This window comes from Myotis yumanensis, unplaced genomic scaffold (genome assembly GCF_028538775.1).
Source record: "Myotis yumanensis isolate MYYU_CA2020_CCGP unplaced genomic scaffold, mMyoYum1.0.hap1 SCAF_4, whole genome shotgun sequence".
Classification (NCBI taxonomy): Eukaryota; Metazoa; Chordata; class Mammalia; order Chiroptera; family Vespertilionidae; genus Myotis; species Myotis yumanensis.
The window spans coordinates 43,007,474-43,030,064 of record NW_027223755.1 but is presented as its reverse complement, the minus strand read 5'-3'; the positions used below and the strand labels follow the sequence as shown (position 1 = coordinate 43,030,064).

Sequence of the window (22,591 nt, the reverse complement as noted above, 5' to 3'; positions counted from 1 at the left end):
AGTGAGTTTAGGCCTAGTGAGTAGAGCGAATTCCTGCCGGGGGTGGGAGGTGGCCAATCAGGAGGTTTTCAAATCACGGCTTCTAGAGTTTATGTTTTCCTCCCAGACTCAGAGGAATGAAAGTTTGGAAGATGTTACAAAAGAGGTTGGTGGAGACTGTCATTTGCACACGATTGCAGGAATTTCTAGAAATAATAGAATCTATAGGAAGCTAAAAGACTAGGTAGTGTGTATGCACATTAAAGGGAGAAGAAATCACCCATTTTCAATGAAAGTCCAGGATTGCTGGGGCTGACTTTTCCATAAGGTCATAGAAGGCTCACTGTGCTGTCTTCTTACCTATTCATGTATAGGAGTCCCCCCTACACACGCGTTCCCCCCCCCCCCCCCCCCCCCACACACACACACACTCACACCACTTTAGGGGCTCTCATGATGACTTCTATCCTCAGTTCCTGGTTCTCTGTTCCAAGTCCTTCTGCTGACACACTCGCTGTGAGTGTGTTTTGCTCTTTTGTGGTCTCAGCTTGAAGAAGGGCTCGGCCCAAACTCACTCCCTGGCTTTCTGACCGAGGCCACCCTTTCTCCAGACCCCCTTCTGCTGCCTCCAGGCATCACTGTGAGGAGGAAGTGTCACAGCTTGGACCCCATGCAGGAGCACCCCAATGGCTCATTCTATAGGCCGGTCCCCCCACACCCTCCTCGGCCTGGCTCCTTGTGACAGGCCCTGGCTTCCCCCAACTATTCCTTATTTCCCTCCTTGGCCTCTAGATTTTGAGAGTATTCTTCCGTTGGTTTCAAGTTCAAGCTGTCAGACTGGATAGGATTCTGGAGTCAATCGAGTTCAATCCTTCACTGTACCTAAAAGAAAATGGGTATGGAGCCTATTCCTACAGCTCTGCACCCCCGAATTCAGGACACCTCTCCTTGAGTCTCTCTTGCTGGGCTATTTGGAGAGACGGGTCAGAACTTTTCCCCTTGTGTTGGCTTGGAGTGAGGTCCCTTCTTCACTCTGGTAGAATGATAAGCTAGATGACTCACATAATTACATTATCAGGAGGCACTTGTGTTGTGAAACATTACCCAGCTACTTCAAATTCCTAGACAGCTTACACAAGAAAGGATTATATTTTCTCTTAAGCATAACAAAAACTGGATATAAAGTTATAAAAGCTAAGAAAGAATCTTTATTAAATTTCCAACTGGCTAGTTGAAAATGGGACATTCACAGCCATGTTGCATACTGTGTGAACATAGATACAAGGTTGGTAAGTTGGCATTAGAGAGATTGGCTTAAAAAGAGAAAAATTGGTGAATCAAGGAGGGCTATCTATTCTCGTGTGTTCTGGGCCTGATACTCTGCTTTAAGAGAAAGGGAGGGGGTGTATCTTACTTTGGGAATCCTCCACTTGCCAGCCAGCCAGCTAGAAATTCCCATGTTCTGCACCGGGACCTGCTGAGGCCTGCCCCACACTTCCCGAGGACTCTGGTCTCCTTTGGGAGCTGTGCGTCACCATTTACACAGCAGCAGGAACATAATTGAATTCACCACACAAAGGCTGGGAACGGCCATGGAACCTCTCAAAGGCCTGCCCTGCAAGTGTGTGAGGGAATCAGAATCTGTGGTGTCCCATAGGAAAGTCTGCACATGGTTTTAGTGATTTTCTGTAATCTGGGGGCATTTGGCCAGTGCCAGAAGCACCTGTGTTTGAATCTCTTTGTCACTGGGGGCAGGGCAGTGGTTCCTGGGCAAAGGTAGAGAGAGGCATCTTATCTTTTTGGTTGTCACGATGCCTGAAAGCCACTGCTGGCTTTTTGTGACAGGGAACAGACACAGTGGCCATGCTGCCGTGTGGTGGACATTCTCTGTATGGGAAAGCATTGTCCCAACCAAATACTGTTAGTCTCCTGCGCCCCCCACAGGAAGTCCTGGTTAACACCACTCACATTTTAGGTCTAGGAGATAAGAGATTATGGATAATCCGGGAATTATTTTACAATAGTTTGTCTTGCGCTGACCAAACAGATGGGTCAATAACAGCCAGAATGCAGACAGTAAGAATTTTCTATGTTTTATAAGAGCTTTTAAAAACAATATTTTCTTAATAATTCCAAGAAGAGTGTTTTGTGGGGAAAGGCCACTACTGAATAAAGACCTTATTGTACAGTAACATCTGCTTGTAGACGTCACACATCACAATGAACTGAATATAGGTACTTCAAGAAGGATAAAAAGTTCCCCTTTCAGTGCTGATGGTGGAAGTGAAGCCGCAAAAGTGCCAGAATCAAAGCTTTGTTTTTCTGAAACCATCTATTGCAAAGAATTTATAAAATGAATATATATTCTACACTCTTTAAAGAATATCATCTTTTAGACGAAAATTCCAGATACTGACCTGTTCCTAAAATTGAAAGTTATATTTATCCCCATGGAAACTGTATACTATCTTAGATCATAATTCAAAGGCACAAAATATAGCACACTTAAATGCAGGAGCAAGGTGTAAATTTCCTGGGTGCACAGCCATTGGAATGTTTCTGTCATTCCTCTACCCAGGCTCAGAGTCAGGAAGTGGGAGTAGAGTGGGCCTCAATTAGCATCCATCTGTTCAAAGCAGAAATGAAAGTGATGCTATTGGTCTTCAGTGGACCACAAAAGAAGCAGTAGCTTGGATCCCAGAGGACCTTTTTATGACTAAGGCTTTTTATTGTTTACTAGAAGCCCAGTGCATGAATTCATGCACATTGAAAAGAAATTAATTAGAAGAAATATTTTAGAGGCCAGGGAGGGACTGCAGGAGGTTGGCTGCAGGGCATGTCCAGCCCATCTCGCCCAGTCCCCATCGGGGCTGATCAGGGCCGGCTTGCTGGGGAGGACCTTGGGAGGGCTCCAGGGCGTGACTGGCTCATTTCACCCAGTCCCAATTGGCCAGACCCCAGCAGCAAGCTAACCTACTGGTCAGAGCATCTGCCACCTGATGGTCAGTGTGCATCATAGCCACTGGTCAAGTGGTTGACCAAACAGTCGACAAAACCGTTGACCAATCGGTTGGACACTTACCATATTAGGCTTTTATATATATAGATTGGCATCTCATTGATCTCTTCTCGCCTTGGGAAAGAGGATGAGAATGAGCAACAGAGAAGGCAGTGTTTCCTCATGAGGTTTATTTGGTTGAAAAGAACCTGCTAATTCCTGCCTCTACTAGGCAACACTCCCCCAATCTGTCACCCTCCCACACACACACCACTCTACCTGCTTCCAGATTAGCACCGAAGCTGCATTGAGGGCAGGGATTTCACTGAGTCCCCAGTGCTTAGAATAGGGCCCGACACGTGGCAGGCCTTCAGTAAATATTTGCTAAGCAAATTTATACAGTTAGATGGAACCCTAAAGTATAATTTGCTTAAAATGTCCCCCCCCCCCTTTTCCCCTAGGGAAAATTACTTTTTTTACTCCTGTAAGTAAAATTTTATAACATTTTACCTCTCAAGGTATGGGGAAAGTGGCAAGAAGATTTTTTTTTTAAATATATTTTATTGATTTTTTACAGAGAGGAAGGGAGAGAGACAGAGAGTCAGAAACATCGACGAGAGAGAAACATCGATCAGCTGCCTCCTGCACATCTCCCACTGGGGATGTGCCCAGGCACATGCCCCTGACCGGAATCGAACCCGGGACCCTTCAGTCCGCAGGCCGACGCTCCATCCACTGAGCCAAACCGGTTTCGGCAAGAAGATTTTTTTTAAAAAATCACACCCACAACTAGTTAGTCTATATTGAACTTCTAAACAGAAAACCTTGTTCTGCCATAGGCTGATTACCACAGTAAGTAATGTGACCTTTGTTTTTCATGCCCTGGATTTTTATTGCCATCTCTGGGTTCCTCTGTTGCTTTTGATCCCTTCTAAGTGAGAATGGTCAAAGGGAGGGGAATGATAAAAGTGAAATCAGAAAATTATTTTGGCAGTTAAGGGAAGAGAGGCAAAAACCAAGATAATGGGACCAAAAGACATCTTATTTTTCTTTACAAACTTCTCTTTGCACAAAATGATCTAATGCTATTCATGTCAACAACATTAGCTATAGAATCAGTCAGCCAGTTTTGGAATACAGTGGATATTTAAATAGACTACATTTATCTAAGCTGGGAGGACTGTGGGTGTCGTGAGTCTCTCACTGGACATTGGCCAGCGGCCCTGCCCTTCCTCTGATGGGACATAGCACGTCCATGTGCTCTGCTGACCTTTCTGTTTGTTTCCTAGCTTGACATCGACAACGAGATCGAGTTCCGATGCCCTGCAGGGGCGCCATGCAGCTCCTGAACTGGAAGTAAGTTCCTTTCCTTTTCCTGTCCTGCTTTTCTCAGAAGACCCACTTCCCAGGAAGGCTTTGTATGTTTATTTGTATCTTTATTGATCTGTATTCCATGATCCCAAGAAGACAGTTTTTATTCATAAAGAAATATCCTATATATACTATGGGATCAAAATCCTTGATTTTCCTCCAACAAGATTGGCCTCTTGTGTGGCATCCTGCTGCCCACCTCCCACCAGAGGCCGGGGTGGCTTTGTCAAGCTGTTCTTTGTTCTTCTGTCATAGTGGAATGTGTGTGGTTTTCTACAATTTCTAGTCCATTCCTCTGTTTTATACCTGCCTGTGCCCTCCATACATAGCACAACTGTGAGGCTATGTAACAGCTGTTCTGAAGGAGGAGAGAACGATGGAGAAGGGGAGGAGCAGCATCTGCTGTATGCCACACGGCTGAGCATTGTCTGCACATTAGCTTATTTAAGGGTGTCAGTTCCATCAGGTGGGCATTTCACTGGGTAAAGAATTGTGAACAATAAATGTCCAAGGAATCATACTGGTTGGCAGATGCCAGTGGTCAGCAGAGTGTATTTTATTACAGTGGAACATCCAGTGTTTAAAAAGGTCTAACCAGATGGAGGCAGCCAGGAAACAATTCAGCCCTGACCCCAAGAATGGAAAGTCCAGTGATAGCTAAGACTTGTGGCACTTGCTATGTTTCAGGCACTGTGCTAGGCGCTACATATGTCATTTCATTTTATCCTCATAAAAACCCAATGAGGGTTTTCTCTCCTTTTGCAAAGTCATTTAAACTTTTGATTTGCCAGCATGTAACCATGAGCCTGTGTTCCTAACCACCACTGATACCCAAGAGCTCAGCTGCTGCTCCTGGCCTGGCTGGGCTGGGAACCCTGCCTGGCATCCCGCCCTGGCTGCATCCTAATAGCTTTCCCTGGATTTAAGAGCCCTGGCTTATCTGATGGGCGCTTCCTTCTGCAGCTGCGTCTCTGGGGATGGTCTCTCCGGCACCTGACCTGGAGAGAGGGAACCGTTGTGAAGGCTTGTCAGTCTGCCAGCATGATTCCCCAGCTCTTTCTGTCACTTAAAGAAGAGACTGAATAAGAGAATGAATAAGGAGACTGAATAAGAGAATGGTCTCTGGAAGGCAGGCATTTGTTCTCACCACCAACTGGGTGACCACCTGCTGGGGTGGTACCTTAATGGTTTCAATATCCCTATCGTGCACAGAGTTAATGTGCAAAGAACAGCGAGTCTCTAAGTACGATTTGAGAGAGGATGTTTTTCTTTTTCCGAGGAAAATGTCCAGTGTTTCCTCCGGAAATGGGGAGCATGCAGGATGGGTTTGCTCCCCTTGCATCACGTTTCACAGGGTGCTCCTTTGAAAGAGAGTTTGTTTCTTGTGGTAACTGAAGCTTCTGAAGAACTGGGATCCCAGCACACCATGTCTTGGGCCCCCTGAATGAATTAGTGAGTCTTTGTGCCACTCGATGCAAGATTCTGTCAAGGCCAGTCCCTCTATTACAAGTTCCCTTGATGTAGGAGGGAAACAGGGACGTGGCCGTGAGGTGGATAAATGGGATGAAGGCCTAGGCTCCCATGTCCTTGTCCTTGGCTCTGTTCTTTGTAGTAAAGATATTATCAGCCAGAGTGTCCAGGACCCAGCACTTCCCAGACCTCCTTGGTACTTGTGTTTCTTATCTGTTTACGAGCGTACTTCTGAAGTCATGTAGTTATTGTTCATAACCTGATATTTTTAAAATTAAGTTTATTATGTTGAGTAAGTTAGAAACGTGGTACGAAATTTGAAAGATACCAAAGGCTCTTCAAAGGGAAGTATCCCACCCATCCCTGTCCCCCCGCACCCCCGTGCCATTTGAGCGGCCTGATTTTTACAGGAAGTGTAGGTAGGCCTCCTGCTTCCAGATCCCTTCGCGTTACCATCGCTGATTCTCTTGGCCCCACCACTTCCTAGATGTCACATGCTACTGGTTGCCTCTTGTGAGTCATGGGCCTTGGAGTTCTCATCCCACACTCATGTCCCAGCTCCTTTCACTAAGCTAATTGCCTGACCTCAGTCTCCTCAACTGTAAATGGGATAATCATCCCAGCCTCAGAGGTTGGAGAGGGTTTAATGAAGTAACGAGTAGAGCAAAGCACCCGGAGTGAGCTCCATGAGAGCCGGGACCTTGTCTCATTCACTTTGTGTTTCAGGTTGAGTTTTTCAGAGGCAGCTGCCCAGGTAGTTTGATGAGCAGGAGATATATTAGTAAAAGGAAAGTGAGAAAAGAAAGGGAAGAGGCAGAGTGGACCGAGGGTGATGTTGAAGGGCGCCGCAGGCCGGACACATCTTTGCTGACCCCCAACAAGTGCTCCAGGGAAGATGTGGCCCATCGGGCCTGACCCCAGGGGTCAGTGGCTGCTCCCTTTCACCCCTGCTGTGGGATTCATTCCTGTGGCTTGTCCAGGAAGGGCTTGCCCTCGGGCAGGGTGACTGCTGGGACAAAGCCTGGGAGCTGCAGTGTAGACTGTCTGCCACAGCAGGCGCAGGAACTGCGTGTGTCCCTTGAAGGCAGCTCCCCTCAGTCCATTGTATTTCCCATCACCAGCACCCAGAGCATCTGGGAAGAGCAGGTGCTTCGTTAACACCTCCCGAAGGGGTAAAGTGTGCAGTTCCAGGCCTGGGATATAATTCAGACGGGGGCGGCGTGGCCGTTAGTGCTTTACTGGTGTGGGGAGTGGAGAGCAAGTCACCTGACTGTTGGTTTTGCTCTCTCAGGTAGCTCGGTGTTGCTTTTGCTTCGGTCCCTATGGAGAAGGTAAGTAGAGAACTTGCCCTCTATGCATCTGTGTGGCCCTGCAGACCTGTCGCTCTAGTCTAGTCTGTACGCATTTGGGATTCACATACAAATAACTGAATGGTAAGGGGAAACTTTTTTCCACAGACAGTTTACCGTGTACATACTTTTCATACTCTCCCCAAAGGGTTGTGAGGTTTTCTTGGTTTGTTTCGCTATTCTTGCAGGCAAGAAATCAGTCTAATATTTTGGCTCATATTTAAGTTATACAGTGAGATTTAGAGAAGCAGACAGTACATTTTTTAAAGGAATGAAAATTTGGAAAATACCAAGAGGTCCTGACACCATAATTTGGACCATTCTTTTCCTCAACTTAACTTTTCTTCTTGAATTAGAGGATCCCAGGGGCTTGAGGAGTTCTCTACTCTTTCTCACTTTCTTCTGAGCTTATAATAAGTTTTGTGTTTTAATGGCTTTTTTCCCCTGCTCTATTAAATAGGGCAGCTCAGTTGGTTAGTGCATGGTCCCTACTAGTATATGCCAAGGTTGTGGGTTCAATCCCTGGTCAGGGCACATACAAGAATCAACCAGTGAGTGCATAAATAAGTAGAAAAACGAATTGATGTTTCTCTCTCTCCCTCTCTCTCGCCCCCTCTCTCTCTTTCTCTCTCTCTCTCAAATCAATAAAAATAAATAAACTTGACTTGATCCCTCAATAAGATTTAAAATAAATAAATAAAATATATGGGATGTTAGGTAACTCATCCTGTTCAGGAAGGTTCTGGGGTAGGGTAGGGGGTTTGTGCTTTTGGCATAGATGAAAATGCCTTAAGGTACAAGTGGCTTTTGGCATCTTTCCTACAGAACAGCCTCTGGGTTGAAGCCAGTGTGTCTTTGCTAAAGCGGTCAGTGTGCATGTGTTCACTCATTGAGCTGGTGCTGGCTTTGTGGTTCACAGACACTGAAGACCCGCAGAATATGAAAGAGGGGCCGGGCGTCATTTATGACGAGAAGAGAAGCACCGTCTACAGCTATTCCTATTTCCACGGAGTCTTCTTTTTGGCTTCCCTCTATGTGATGATGACTGTCACCAACTGGTTCAAGTGAGTGGCCCGCCTTCGTAGGGGTTTTAGAAGGGGCAGTCTTTATAAAAGCAAGGTGAGTCCTGTTCCATATGGTGCTGAGGCACAGAGCAGATCTCCAGAGTCAGCTAAATGGTTTTCCAAGTCAAGCTGTGCTCACCTTTACCAAAACAGTTCAATTTAGTCTAGTGGCATACTTTTAACCCTGGGAATTGCCAAGGCTTACTGCAACTTCAAAAAAAAAAAAAAAAGGAAGGTTAACTGCATATGGGTAGTCTTGAAGAACATGGTAATGGAGGAAGCACTTGGAATTCTTAAGTAATCATCTGCTTTTTAAAAATTGTATTAAATTTATTGTGGTGACATTGGGTGATAAGATTATAGTTTTCAAGTGTGCAGTTCCATAATACATCATCTGTATACATTCTCTGCATTGTGTATTTATCCCTTTTCTGTTTTGTATTTTGTCCTTTTTTTCTTCACACTTTCATGACAAAAGTTTAAAACAGCTTTTAAAAAAACTAATATGGGAATATAAAAAGTAACAGTGACTCCCTCCCCCAACCACTGCTAACAATATGGTATATATTCTTCTATTGTTTATATGCATTTACAATTTTTTAACATAAATATGATTACACATATTACCCCCCCCCCCCCCTTGAGGTTTTTTGTTTTGTTTGTTTTTTATTAACTTGGCGGTATAGGATACACCTGACTTTCCCTGTCACAACATAGAGACTCTTTTCCCTGTCACAACATACAGATTCTTTTTGCATTATTCTTTAATCCAAACTTTATGTTGGATACGAATGTGATATAAATTAGGATACACATAGGCTTGACATTTAAGCTTATTGTGCTTGCTTTCTATTCATTCATTCCGCACACATTTGAGTGGCTCCTACGTGCCACACTGTTCTGGGTGGCAGGGCTTAGATTCTAATGGGGGGAGACCGTGAACCTAACCAGATACAGTGTGTCAGATTGTGGTGAGTGTTGGGGTGAAAAATGAAATGAGGAAGAGGAATAAGGAGTATCTTGTGGGGTTGGGGGTGGTGGGTGGTGGCTTCAAACAGAGTGATAATCTTCCCAAACATCTTCCTGAGGGAGAAGATAGGGAGGGAGCTTCTGATGCTGCCCCGTGATCCTTTGAAAATTCCTGAGAATTTCTGGCTTGGGAAACTGAAGAAGAAAATGGAGGGAGCTGTGATCAATTAGGCAGATAGTAAGTGTTGAGGATGTGGGGAACTTGGAACCCTCCTGCACTCCTGGGAGGACTGTCAAATGGTGCAGCTGCTTTGGAAAACAGTTTGGCAGTTCCTCAAAATGTTAAACATCGAGTTAGGACATGATCTGGCAATTCTACTCCCAAATATTACATCCAAGTGAAGATGAGGCACGTTTATGGCCACACAAAATCTTGTACACGGGGTGCATGGAGGCAGCATTGCTAATAACCAACAAGGGGAAACAACCCAAATGCCCATCAGCTGATGATGGGTAAACAAACGTGCTGCGTGCAGACCATGGAATACTACTCTGCAATAAAAGGGCGTACAGTACCGACACTGCTACAGCAGGGATAAGCCTTGAAAACATTGTGCTGAGTGGAAAAAGCAGTCCCAAGAGGCCACGTGATTCCATCTGAAAATGAAAATGTCCCAAATAGGCAAATCCATAGAGACCAAAAGTAGATGAGTGACTTCTGGGGGCAGGAGGAGGGGAGGAAATGGGCGGGCAGCTATGGGTGCAGCTTTTCTTTTTGGGGCGATGAGAATGTTCTAAAGTTGACCGTGGTGGCGGTTCCACAAGTCTGTGCACATGAAAGTCCTTGAGTTGCATGCTTTAAGTGGGTGTGGATTATATAAGAATTCAGTTGTTAGGAAAACAAGAAAGGCTGGAGGGGGCAAAAGCAGGGAGACACTTGGTAGAAGAGACCTTCTCCCACGGGTTCTCCTCCTACGCTGACCACGATGGCTCTCTCGTCCCCACAGCTATGAAAGTGCCTACATTGAAACCTTCTTCAGCGGGAGCTGGTCCATCTTCTGGGTCAAGATGGCCTCCTGCTGGATGTGCGTGCTGCTGTACCTGTGGACGCTGGTGGCGCCCCTCTGCTGTCCTTCTCGGCAGTTCTATGTGTGAGGCCTGCAGCTGGAAGGGACGTCCTTTGAGCAAGTGTTCCAGGGGTCTGAGCGCTGACTGGCGCTTTTCGAAAAGCTGGCTTCCCCTGGCTTTCAGGGGAGGAAAAAATCACCTGATGAGCTTTTTCAATCTGAAATTCAAAAAGAAACTACCAAGTTATCCCGAAAGAATTGAAAATTTTAACCAAGTTGATCCTGAGTGATGCTATGTTTCGTATGTGTCTTACCCCTAAAAACTGGGGTGGTAGTTAGGCTCATAGTTTTCTTCTGCACGTTTTTACCAAAACAGTTTGGAGTATGACACCTCACAGGGGTAGAAATTTACCTTGTGTGGCCTGTCATTCTTATCCTTGGAATAGAAAACATGCCAAAATCTTGAGCCTTCAGCCCCTGACAGGATGCAGACCCCTGTGCACACCTGGGCCTGCGGGACCCCGCACACAGCCCCCTGGTATTTATAGGGCACAAGAGGCAGCACCTGCTCTTCGCTCCACTTGTGCTGTTTCCTCTGGGCCCCCAGACGTTTCCCTTGGAAGTTGTGATGCTGGGAATCACATCTGCCGTTGTCCTTCTGTCGCCCTTCCTCGAGGTCCCCTCATCCTTTCTGGGTTCAGTATCTTTGTTATGTGACAAAGCACAATTTGCTATCACCACCTGTGACACAACCCCCCCCCCCCCCCCCAATTATCACTACCTGATCGGAGTTACTGCAATAATTACGACTCTTATTTGTGGAGTTATTCACATGATTATAGAACTATATTCATGTTGTTTTCTTTGTCTGGACGATGGAGAGCTATGGTCTTACTTGTTCGTGCTATTAACAGTAATAATACTGTAGAGCCTTACCTGGAAGGTTGCTTCCTGGCTGAAGCCTGCTGCGCCCCTTTCAGAGTTAAGGTCAGCCCCCCAGTTTCTCTTCCACCTTGAGGCCTTTGAAATGTTAGAGACGGAGGGCTTTTGATTTCTAGATGTGTAAGGGGGCCACACCGTTAATGGCCACTGTGGGGTTTTGCAGTAGATTTGCTGAGGTGGGGATCACAGGCGGCACCTCGACAGGGCTGACCAGATAAGCCGGTTAAACAAGTAGAAGTGACCAAATATACTTAGAAGGAAAGGTGGACGGACGGTGGGGCTTTTTAATGGAGCCGTCACTAGCATCCACAGAAAGTTCTAAAACACATACTTGAAAGCTAATCCTCATGAGATACTGGACTTCGGGCAGCTGCCCAAGAAGATGTCCATTTTCGGTGCTCTGATGTTCTCAGTCAGGAAGAGAGTTTACTTGGTGGAAAGTCTGTTAGAGACCCCAGTGGAGACACCTTGGGGTGTCCTGTTAGTGTCTCATGCAGGATGGAAGGACTCCTCCAACTCCCCGGCAGAGAAGGTCTGAGATGGAAAAGCTGGTCTGTGCCCCACTGTATGAGTTGGGCAGAATTGGGTCCCACGTCAGCTGGGCTCCAGTGTGCCAAAAAGCTGGCTTTGGGAATTAGCCAAATACTTCATTCCTACTTTTTTGCCCTCCTCCCAGGAAAACAAATACAACTATTGATTCTTCTGGGAACTTGCCTTATTGACAGTGTCTGAGATGCAGTTTTAAAAGGCACTTGTGTGTGAGAAAGAGCCTTTTGTTAGGCAGGAGCTCTTTGTGCTCAGCAGTTGAAAGATGATCTGGAGCCACAAAATGAAGAGCTGCCACGGGCAGCCTACCCCGTGGGAGTGGAGCGCTGGGAGTGGGGACCGGTTGAGGGAGTGGGGCTGTGTGGGTAGCAGCAGCTTCCTGGTTGCTGCAGTGGCCAGTGCAGTGACCAAGGGCTCGGAGGAAGGGAGATTGGCTTTAGGAAAGACCACAGGAGGAGGCGGATCAAGAGCTGGGGTTGTATCAGTAACTAGCTTTGTTAGGTTTTCTTCCTGCTAGTTGGGTCTGGTAGCCAGCTATGTGACTTTGGAACTGGTCCTTACAGCAAGTCAAGGTCAGGCTGACAGAGTCGAGTATTGGCTGGCCTTTGTCGCGCCCCCCCCCCCCCCCCCCGCCCCCTCCCCTGCAGAAAGATGGTCAGGGAAACACAAAAGGAAGGCCATTGCCAATGGCAGGGCCCTGGGCACTTCCTTTCTTAGCTTGCCCAGCCAACCCACGGTTTCCAGATGCTTAAGACTTGGTTTGTGGCCTGTAGTTCCTTTCTGAAATTTGGTCTGACACAAGAGGCATAATTACAGTCATCTGGTTTTTTGTTCTCAACTGAAAATTTAAGCAAGTGTATTTGAATGATCAAGAGAGATGTGGATGTACTCTGAGAACTGTGGGCATATGAATTAAGTTGACTTTCATGATTATTCATTGTAATAAACAATACTCAGGTGATGAGTCAACATTCAAATATAGGTTTAAAGAAGCCTATGTTTTTGTGCTATCGTGATTTAAGAAACTGGAAAAATTTTGCCAATTGCTTTGAATTGCTGTAACAATGGTGTTCATTTGGTAAATTCTTTTTTAACTAATAGACTTTTGCTTCCTACAACTTTTTGTACATAATTTAAAAAGTGCATCCCTAGAAGCTGCTGGTCAGATTCCTTTAGTGATGAAAGCCCAAAAAGTTTTAAAAACTCTGTTTCCTCTGTGCTATTCATCCAGTATGGGACATTTCCCCTTCATTTCCATGAGTAAAAAGACTGAGCGGGGGAGGGGCTCTTTTTCGAGTGTTGCTGTATATCCAGACATGTCACCTGACTGAATGCCAGAGACTTTTCTATCAAAGCTTTCGGACACCCTACTTTGTCCTTACTGGGTCTTGCTTTCGTCTTGGTTTTATTCTCACAGTTTCTTGGGAAATGGCTTGAAGAAATTGGTTGCCAGAGATATGTGGAGCTCCTTGGTGGTGTAAGGGACTGTGTTCCTGTGGCTGTGGGAGAGTGAGGTTACTGGGGACCTGGGCTCTGGTGCCCGTCAGGAATGGCCAGCAGGGGGGCTCCCACACCAAAGTGTTTCGTTTTAGTTCCTCAGAAGTTTCTTCATTATGGGTGACCTCTATTTAGTGCTAGTTCCACCCACCCATTTGTCACCCTCTGCCTTTTTAATATGGCTTTGAAAAATTATGTGTTGCCCCAGCTGGTTTGGCTCAGTGGATAGAATGTTAGCTCACGGACTGAAGAGTCCCAGGTTTGATTCTGGTCAAGGTCACATACCTCGGTTGCAGGCTCAATACCTGGCCCTGGTTGGGGGATGTGCTAGAGGCAACCAATTGATGTATCTTTCACATCGATGTGTCTCTGTCTCTGTCTCTCCTCCCCTCCACTCTCTCTAAAAATCAATGGAAAAATATCCTCTATGAGGATTAACAAAAAAATTTAAATTATGTGCTTAATTTTGGCCAGAAGTTTACTACCATTGGTGCTTCATATTACCTATAAAAAGGGAATTCAGAGCCTGCATTTAAGCTACCTGGGCTTTTTTCTCCCTTGACTGCCTTTCTGAATAGCCTCTCAGTTTGCTGTGCATGCGTGTCCTGCCCCTCTTGGAAAGGAAAGAGGGTTTGTCCTGAAACTAAGAAGGGGTGCCCTTGGGCTGAGACCCTGTTTGCACAGAGAGAACATTGGGCCTTCTTTCTTCAACCAGGGACAGCGCAGTAGCCACGCGGTTCTCTGTAGGACATCCTTCTTAATTTCCAATAGCACGAACTCCCTATGGCTTTGTTCTTAAGGCCATCGTGTTTCCTGCCATCTTTAATACAGTTGTAAAGACTCAGACGTTTTATTTTTTACTTAAAAAAAATTTTTTTTTATTGATTTCAGAGAGGGAAGGGGGGGAGAGAGAGAGAGAGAGAGAGAGAGAGAGAGAGAGAGAAACATCAATGATGAGAATCATCTATCAGCTGCCTCCTGCATGTCCCCTGCTGTGGATCGAGCCCTCAACCCGGGCATGTGCCCTGACCAAACCATGACCTTCTGGTTCATAGGTCAGCGCTCACCCATACCGGCTGGGCAAGACTCAGGCGTTTTAATACAGTGTTGCATTTCAGGCAGAGATGGGCTCTCTAAGGTTAGACCTACTTAATTTGGTCGGAGAGCTATTTATTTACACAGATCTTCGGAACTAATGCTCGACATTTTCAAGATCTTTCTCTTTTTTCTTCCTCAGTAAATCATTTGTAGAGATGTTCATTTTACCAAAGAGGCATCTTTTGTTTTGTTTTAAAGTAAAATTCTTTCAGCAAAATCTTAATTGAGGAAGGGTGGATTAAGAATACTTATATCCAAAATCACTTCTATAGGAGTTTAATGATATATATGTGAGTAAAGTTATGGAAGAATTCTTGAAGGTAATCCTTTGGTGTGAAGGATCCTGGGAAATCCTCTCAGGTAAGGAAAGCAGATGTGTAATATATGTCTTGAGAGCTATTTATAAGACATTTAAGAGGATTGTTTTGTTTTCATTAATTAAAGATTTAAGGTTTTTTTTTTACTTTACAAAGAAAATTCTACAAAAATTTTATAGTCATAACTTTGTTAATTTTTTAAACTTTTCTGAAATAATTAGCTATAGCCAAATTATGTGGTTATGTTTTACAGTATTAGAATTTTAAAAATGTAATATATGTGGTAAATCTACTCTGAACTTTATAATGGTTTCAGATATGATTAGAGTTTTGGTAACTTTTAAAGATTTCCCCCCTTTAGTCACAAAGGCAACTATGAATTTATATTTGTTTTTTGAATGCTAATTTTTCTATGAAGCGTCTGAAGTTGACCAGTCTTTTCCTATGTAGAAAACTCAAAACTTAACTCTGTACTTTAATAAAATTTAAAACTGAAAATCATGTTGTTTTTTCTCCCTTCTGTTGCACACATTTATAATTAAAGTCTTGCAAGTTGTGTTTTCCAAGATGTTGCCTTCAAATGTTAATCGTAGAGGGGAAGGGAGGAGGAGAGAGACAGAGAAACATTGATGTGAGAGAGACACATCAATTGGTTGCCTCCCACATGGGCCCCGACCAGGGCTGGGGATCAAGCCTGATTGGAATCGAGCCCAGGATTCTTCAATCTGAGGGTGGGCTGACACTCTATCCACTGAGCCAAACTGGCTGGGACAGTGGTCGGCAAACCGCGGCTCACGAGCCATATGCGGCCCTTTGGCCCCTTGAGTGTGCCTCTTCCATAAAATACCACGTGTGGGCGCGCATGTATAGTGCAAAGTTGTAAGTAAAGTTTATTAAGTTTTTTAGGGAACATTGTGGAGTGAAAGAAGATGTAGTGTCGAGGATTGAGAAAGGTATGTTGAGATGGTTTGGACATATCGAGAGGATGAACGAAAGGAGATAGACGAAACAAGTATACAAGATGAGTGTGGATGGGAGAGTTGGAAGGGGTCGACTTCAGCAAACGTACCTCAATCAGATTGAGGACGTTTTTAGCAAAGGCCAGCTTAGGAGTACCCTAATTAAGTTAATAACAATGTACCTACCTATATAGTTTAAGTTTGGCTTAAAAAATTTGGCTCTCAAAAGAAATTTCAATTGTTGTACTGTTGATATTTGGCTCTGTTGACTAATGAGTTTGCCGACCACTGGGCTAGGCAATCAACTCTCTCTCTCTCTCTCTCTCTCTCTCTCTCTCTCTCTCTCTCTCTAAAATATATTTTATTGATTTTTTACAGAGAGGAAGGGAGAGGGATAGAGAGTTGGAAACATCGATCACCTGCCTCCTGCACGCCCCCTGCTGGGGATGTGCCTGCAACCATACATGCCCTTGACCAGAATCGAACCCTGGACCCCTCAGTCCACAGGCGGATGCTCTATCGCTGAGCCAAACCGGTTAGGGCAATCAACTCTCTCTTAAGCTTCTTAGAGTCTGTTATATATGTTCTCGAGAACAAAAAATACAGACATGGAAACCCAAGCTTTTTAGCTTCTCTGTGGCTGAAAGCCCCATGGCCTGCTTCCTTCTTCTTATGCTTATGCTAGTGACACACTGTCTTAAATATGAGAATTAGGGTACGTCTTTAAAGAAGGTAATGTGTGCCCTCCAATGTGGTTCTTTTTAAATATTTGGGTATTCTGGGTCTTCTGCATTTCCCTTTAACATTTAGAATTAGAGCATGGCCAGTGTTGCTCAGTGGTTGAGCATTGACCTGGGCATATACTCAGGTAGTAGGCTTGATCCCCAATGTGGGGGTGTGCAAGAGGCAGCCGATCAATGGTTCTCTCTCATCATTGATGTTTCTATCTTTCTCTCCCTCTCCCTTCTATGAAATCAACTATATATATATATATATATATATATATATATATATATATATACACACACACACACACACACACACACACACACACACTAAAGTTTAAAATTAGATTTACCTTGTCCATTCTTCGATTGGAATGCCATTGAGTCAGATCAGTTTGGGAAGAGTTGCCATCATAGCAACAGTAAGTCTTCTAATTTACGATTACAGCTTTCATGTATATAGATCTTTTCAATTTTCTTTAGTAGTATTGTATATCACTCCTGTTTTTATTAATCTTGATACTTCTAATCCTCATTTTTATGAGATTAGTTTCCTGAGTTTTTTGTGTTTCACTAACAAAATGTATCATCTCAGCTGTTTAAAGTGTGCAGTCAGCAGGGTTAGGTACAGCCACATTGTTGTGCGATCAGTCTCCAGAGCTGTTTCCATCTTTTGAAACAGACTGTATCCATGAAACAGCAGTCTCTCCTTTTCCTCTCCCACTAGCTCCTGGAAACTACCGTCCTACTTTTTGTCTCTGAATTTGTCATCTGCTCAATTTTTCCCTGTTTCTTCCCTGATAGATGCTGACACTGTTGGCTTTGCATGTTTCGTCCATCCCAGATGTACTTTGGGATTCACCACTTTTTTGTGGTAAATGTTGTCCATGGGTTTTGGGTCGTGTTCTTACGTGGGGATTCAGGAAGATCCATTCACTCTTGAGTTGAACTGCAATAAGGCTTTCACACACACCGTTTCTCAGACACTGATTTTTAGGGTCATTGGTAACCTCCATGTTGCTGAGTTCATTGTCCTCATCTTATTAGACCTATTGGACTCGACATGGTTAACTCAATTACAAACCTTATTCAGATTTAACTGATTTTTACATTCACTCATCCCCACATTTGAAAGTGATTATAGTAGTTATTCTGTTTCTGTTCACATTGCACTTAAAATCAGGGGATTTTTTAGTTCTCAAGTCTCTGCTCCCACAAAACCACACCCCAGGAATCACCCCAGGAACATCATCCATCCATGACTAGACCTGACTTAGTTCTTAGCTCCTCCTTTTGGGTCATACTAACTTATTTCATAAGCAGCTGAATAGTTCAGCCTGCTCCCCACTCACAAATGGTTGGGAGCCCAGTGACTTCAGTTTAAACTATGATTTCAGTGCAAGCTGGTTGTGTTTCTGTTCAGTTCTCTTAAAAACATTGTTGTCTGTGAATCTTCACTATGTTAACTAAAAACCATCCCCACCAGTCTTTTCCAGGTTCAGCACCCCTCCACTTTGGACTACAGGGCAGAGCGTGATATACCCATATTCTTGCACAAGCCCTTTGCTCTATTGTCCACCTGACAAGATTAGAAGGCACACTTTTAAGATTCTTAGAAACCTTTTTCCAGCCAGGAGTACATGAGAAGCATTTTCTGAGATCTTAACAAGGGGCTTTATCTTGACCCTGAGGTCATATTTATATATATAACTTGTTACTTAATCCAGTATATCCAAATTATTATTTTAACCTCTGAGGTCACATTTTACTTGTGGCATCTTAGAAATTATAAGTAGCTAATAATAAAAGTGTTGTTGAAAAATACTTCATTGAGTGTTTCAGATGTTAAATAAAATTAATTTAAAAAACTACAGGGTGTCCCAAAAATATATATATACAGACATTAATAGCTGATAATAATTTTCATTCCTTTTCAGGCTTAACTGATTTGAAATAATGGGTGAAGCCAGACTAAGCTTTGAACAAAGAAAATTTGTCCACTAGTCTTTTTTATGGGGATACATAAAAGATAAAGTTTAAGGTACAAAAATGGCAACAGTTGACGAACAAAATTATTCTTGACGTTTATGATTCCATTGCTTGGCATTATCAGCAGTGCCTGCACCAGGACAGTCATCAGTTTGAAAACAGGCATTGACAAAAAAAATTACTCCTTTCTGTAGATGCTTTTTAATTTCAAAAATGAACTGTATGTTAATAAACATTGTCTTTATAATCATTCAAGATGTGTATACATTTTTTGGAGAATATATGTATACATATATAGTGCAATCCAAATCCTGTGTGTATAAAGCATTATAGAAAAAGTTCAGATAGTTGTTATAATGGTAAGATTTTATTCAAGACTATTGCAATGGGGGTTTTGCAATAGGGCAGAGAACTTAGGCTCAACTCTGAATACAAGGACAAGTGGGGATTTTTAGCCAGTGAGCAGAGGGAGGGGATCCAGTGGGAGACATCAGGGTAAGGGGATTCTTGCTAAAAGTAGGTCAAGGATTTTTACATCAAAGGTGGGGGATGAAGAACTTGATCAGATTTCAAGGGTGGAGGCACTCTTGCTAAGTTTGGCTATATGGGCATGGTGAGGACAGGATGGCCACGGAAGGCCAAGGTCAAGGTGGAGTCAAGAAGAGGGCTCAGAGGAGCCTGACTGAAGTTTGGTCCAGGAGAGAGTCTTGGTCAGAACATACACCTTGCCCACTCAGAAAATGTGCCCGTGTTCACCTCCTGTTTTGTCTCCACAGCAGTGCCCCCACCCTGCTATCCCCCGCCCCAACCCCCATATTTTTAGAATTGTTCTCAAGGTTATAGCAGGAGCAGCTATGTTTTCGTTGACCCAGGAGAGGACTTTCCATCTAAGCTGGCCAACCAGCTTCTCTGGAATTTGGACTTGGAACTGACAGTGCAGCTTTAGACTGGCTGTTAACTTGAACCAAGGAGTCGGGAAACTTGAAAGATGTTGTTAGTGACTATTTTAGGCATTATGGAAAAACCAATTTGCCGGAAGACAGAGGATTAAGGAGGTTGTGCAGTTGTGAGAGTGGGGCACAGAGAGAAAAAAAGAACGGATTTCTTAAGGTGATCCAGTCCCCAGTTCTATTACATTTCAGAGGCTCAGCTTAAATAATGATGATAGCTAATGTTTATTGAGCACTTGATGTGTGTCTGGTATAATTATTACAGTGATCCTATAGACATTCTAGTTCTCATTTTACACATGAGGGGGAAAAGCAAACCTTAAAATCCTTAAGTGCAATTGTTACAGAGGCTGCCAAATCTCATCTCTCCTCCTACCCTCTTTCCCATCCCCAACCTCCACCCACCCACCCCCACTCAAGGTCTTCCCCTTTAGGTCAATTTCCCATTTTTCCATGGAGAGCTTTTTCTTGGCTTCTCTGTTTGGATAATGATTATATCAGTAAGGAATTGCAGTTGAGTAACAGACTGGACCTCAGTAACTTAAAAACCTTGGATTTGGGCCCTAGCCGGTTTGGCTCAGTGGATAGAGCATTGACCTTCGAACTGAAAGGTCCCAGGTTCAATTCTGGTCAAGGGCACATGCCCGGGTTGTGAGCTCGATCTTCAGTTGGGGACTTGCAGGAGGCAGCCGATCCATGATTCTCTCTCATCATGGATGTTTCTATCTCTCTCTCCCTCTTCCTCTCTGAAATAAATAAAAATATGTTTTAAAAAACCTGGGATTTGGGTTCAAGGACGTCAGACCAAAGGTTACTGTGAATTCCTGGCTTTTCTTTTGTGGCCTCCAGGGGCTGCTTTGCAGACACATCTTATTTACATTCCAGGCCAAAGACCAAGGAAGGACTGAGGGCTCCCTGGGGAGAAGCACATTGAACATTTTAAGGCAGGAAATTTGAAGGTCTGGAATATCTTGTTTTTGCCAGAAAATAATACTTTCAAAGACCCTTTTGTAACAAGCTAAGTTATGTCTATAATTGTTACAGTATTTTGTGTGCGTTTTTCTTCCTTTTAAGGTGAGTGAAAGACTTATGAATAGGACATAATAATAAAAATTCCAAAGAAGATACAGGTAATTAAATTTGAAATCATTGTTTAAATGTTTAAATTATAATTTATTAAATTCGTAAGGTTAAACTTTAGATTTAGTGTGTTTCAACTGTTTAGGAAGATTTTGTCTATAGAAATATTCGCTCTTTGTTGGGTGTTTGAAGGGCTTGAGAAAATTAAATGTATTAAAATTAGATTACACTTTAAATTTGATAAACATTTGGATAGACTTTATTAAATGTATAAATAGGCATAAAATAAAATATTGACAGAAAATTCAAGTTTAAAGTCTTAGAAACTAAGTTTTAAAATATATAATTTAAATATATAAAACATAAGTTGAAACTCAACTTATTTGTATCAGTGCATAAAAGCTCTCTTTAGACATAAGGAAAATTCAGGAAACACTTGGGTGTATCAGTCAGTGTAGGCTAAGTTATAGTTCTATGTTAACAAGCAACTCCAACAGCCTCAGTGGTAGACAGTGATAAATGGTTCTTAGTCATGTCACAGGTCTACTGTAGTCTAGTTCTTACTCATGTCATAGATCTATTGTCTGTCTGCAGCTCTGCTCAGAGTTCTCTTCATTCTGGGAGCCAGGCTGATGCTGATAAAGTGTTGCAAAATAGCCCATTTTGGCTGAAGGATTATTTTGAACTGAAGGCAATTGAGAAGAAGCAGATACAAGAAAAGTTCTGTGCCTTACCCCTATTTGCCTAAAAGCAGAACATACTTTTACAAAGGTGTGCTTCCTCCTCTCTTTACAGAAAGGACATAAATTAATCCCCAGAAGCAACTTTAAACCCTTATCAATGGAAAAGGCACTACCTTAAATCTGCATAACAAACCTTATTCTTGTTTACCACACTTTCCTGGTTACTTCCCCATAATTGGCCTCCCCACAACTTTAGCAGAAGATATTTAAGCCTGAGTCCTGAACCACTCCTAAGAGTTATTCTTTTTCCCTGGATATCTCCCATGTGTACATGACGTACACGTTAATTAACTTTTATTTGTTTTCTTTTTGTTACTATGTCTTTTATTATAGGGGTCTTGGCTAAGAGCTCAGAAAGGTAGAGAAAAATTATTTCTTCTCCCCTACAACATATCAATACATTTTTGTTTTTTTTATTTTTCTCTTCTTAATCTCTTTTGTTGTATAGGTCCCAGCCTAGAACTTAGAAGGATGAAGGAAAATTATTTTCCTCTCCTATACTCATCATGGAAGAGAAAGAGAACATGCTAGAAACACATGGTGTCTCCTAGAACTTCTGCTTAAAGTGGCATTCTTCACTTCTATTATCACTGCATTGATCAAAGCGAGTCTCATGAACAATCTTTTTTTAAAAACTTATTCATTGATTTGAGAGAGAGAAAGAGAGAGAAACATCAATTTGTTTTACCACTTATTTATGTGTTCATTGGTTGCTTATATGTGTCCTGACTGGAGATCAAACCTGCAACCTTAGTGTATCAGGACTATACTCTAACCAACTGAGCTACCCTGCCAGGGCCTCGTGGACAATCTTGAGGTCAACTGGGTGGAGATACATAATCCTCCCACAAGGAGTTTGCCATAATCACATACCCAAGTCTGATGCAGTGAGGCGGGGAAGTATTATCTTCCCTCAGGCAGGGCAGCAATTATTTTGAATAATAATGCACTCTATCATAATGGGAATTGAAATTTTTAAAAATTCTTGCAGTTTACTTTTTCCCTGTAATATATGTTGTCAATGTGTCCTAATGTATAGAAGTGATTATTCTTTGGGGAAATGTCTATAATGAATATATATTTCTTTTGTAGCTAGATTAAAATTTATAAATTTCATTTGGACAAAATAGGCAATGTATAAATAATTTGTGGCTTTTAATATAGGAAGGGTGAAATCTATAAAACAGTGTTTTAGAAAGATATAACTCACAACATTAAAGAAAAATAATATACTTTGGAGAGCTTGTATTTTACATATGTCTCTATTCAACCTGTCTGCTTTAAAAAAGGGTGGCTATGAAATGGAATGTGTTTGTTAAATAAATAAATAATAAACCAGTAAATGATGAATGTTGGTTAGTTGGTTGGGGAGAGCATAGTCTCCCAATAGCTTAGAGACAGCCTGTATTACAAGATGCATTCTTTTGTGGTTATCTGGCTGATGTCATGAAATCTGACTTTCGCCAGTAGGGAAGATT

The 22,591-nt window shown here is 43.0% G+C and overlaps 1 protein-coding gene across 1 annotated transcript in view; it reads left to right on the top strand.

Annotated features, from left to right (window-relative positions):
- SERINC5 (serine incorporator 5) overlaps window positions 1-12,362 on the top strand; it is a 91,521-nt gene extending 79,159 nt beyond the window's left edge. Inside the window, exons 8-11 of the mRNA XM_070411710.1 lie at window positions 4,255-4,333; window positions 7,110-7,149; window positions 8,087-8,231; window positions 10,208-12,362. Of these exons, the coding sequence (XP_070267811.1) occupies window positions 4,255-4,333; window positions 7,110-7,149; window positions 8,087-8,231; window positions 10,208-10,355 (412 nt within the window). The 3' untranslated portion in view covers window positions 10,356-12,362. The remainder of the gene's footprint in view (window positions 1-4,254; window positions 4,334-7,109; window positions 7,150-8,086; window positions 8,232-10,207) is intronic.
- The last annotated feature ends 10,229 nt before the right edge of the window (window positions 12,363-22,591 follow it).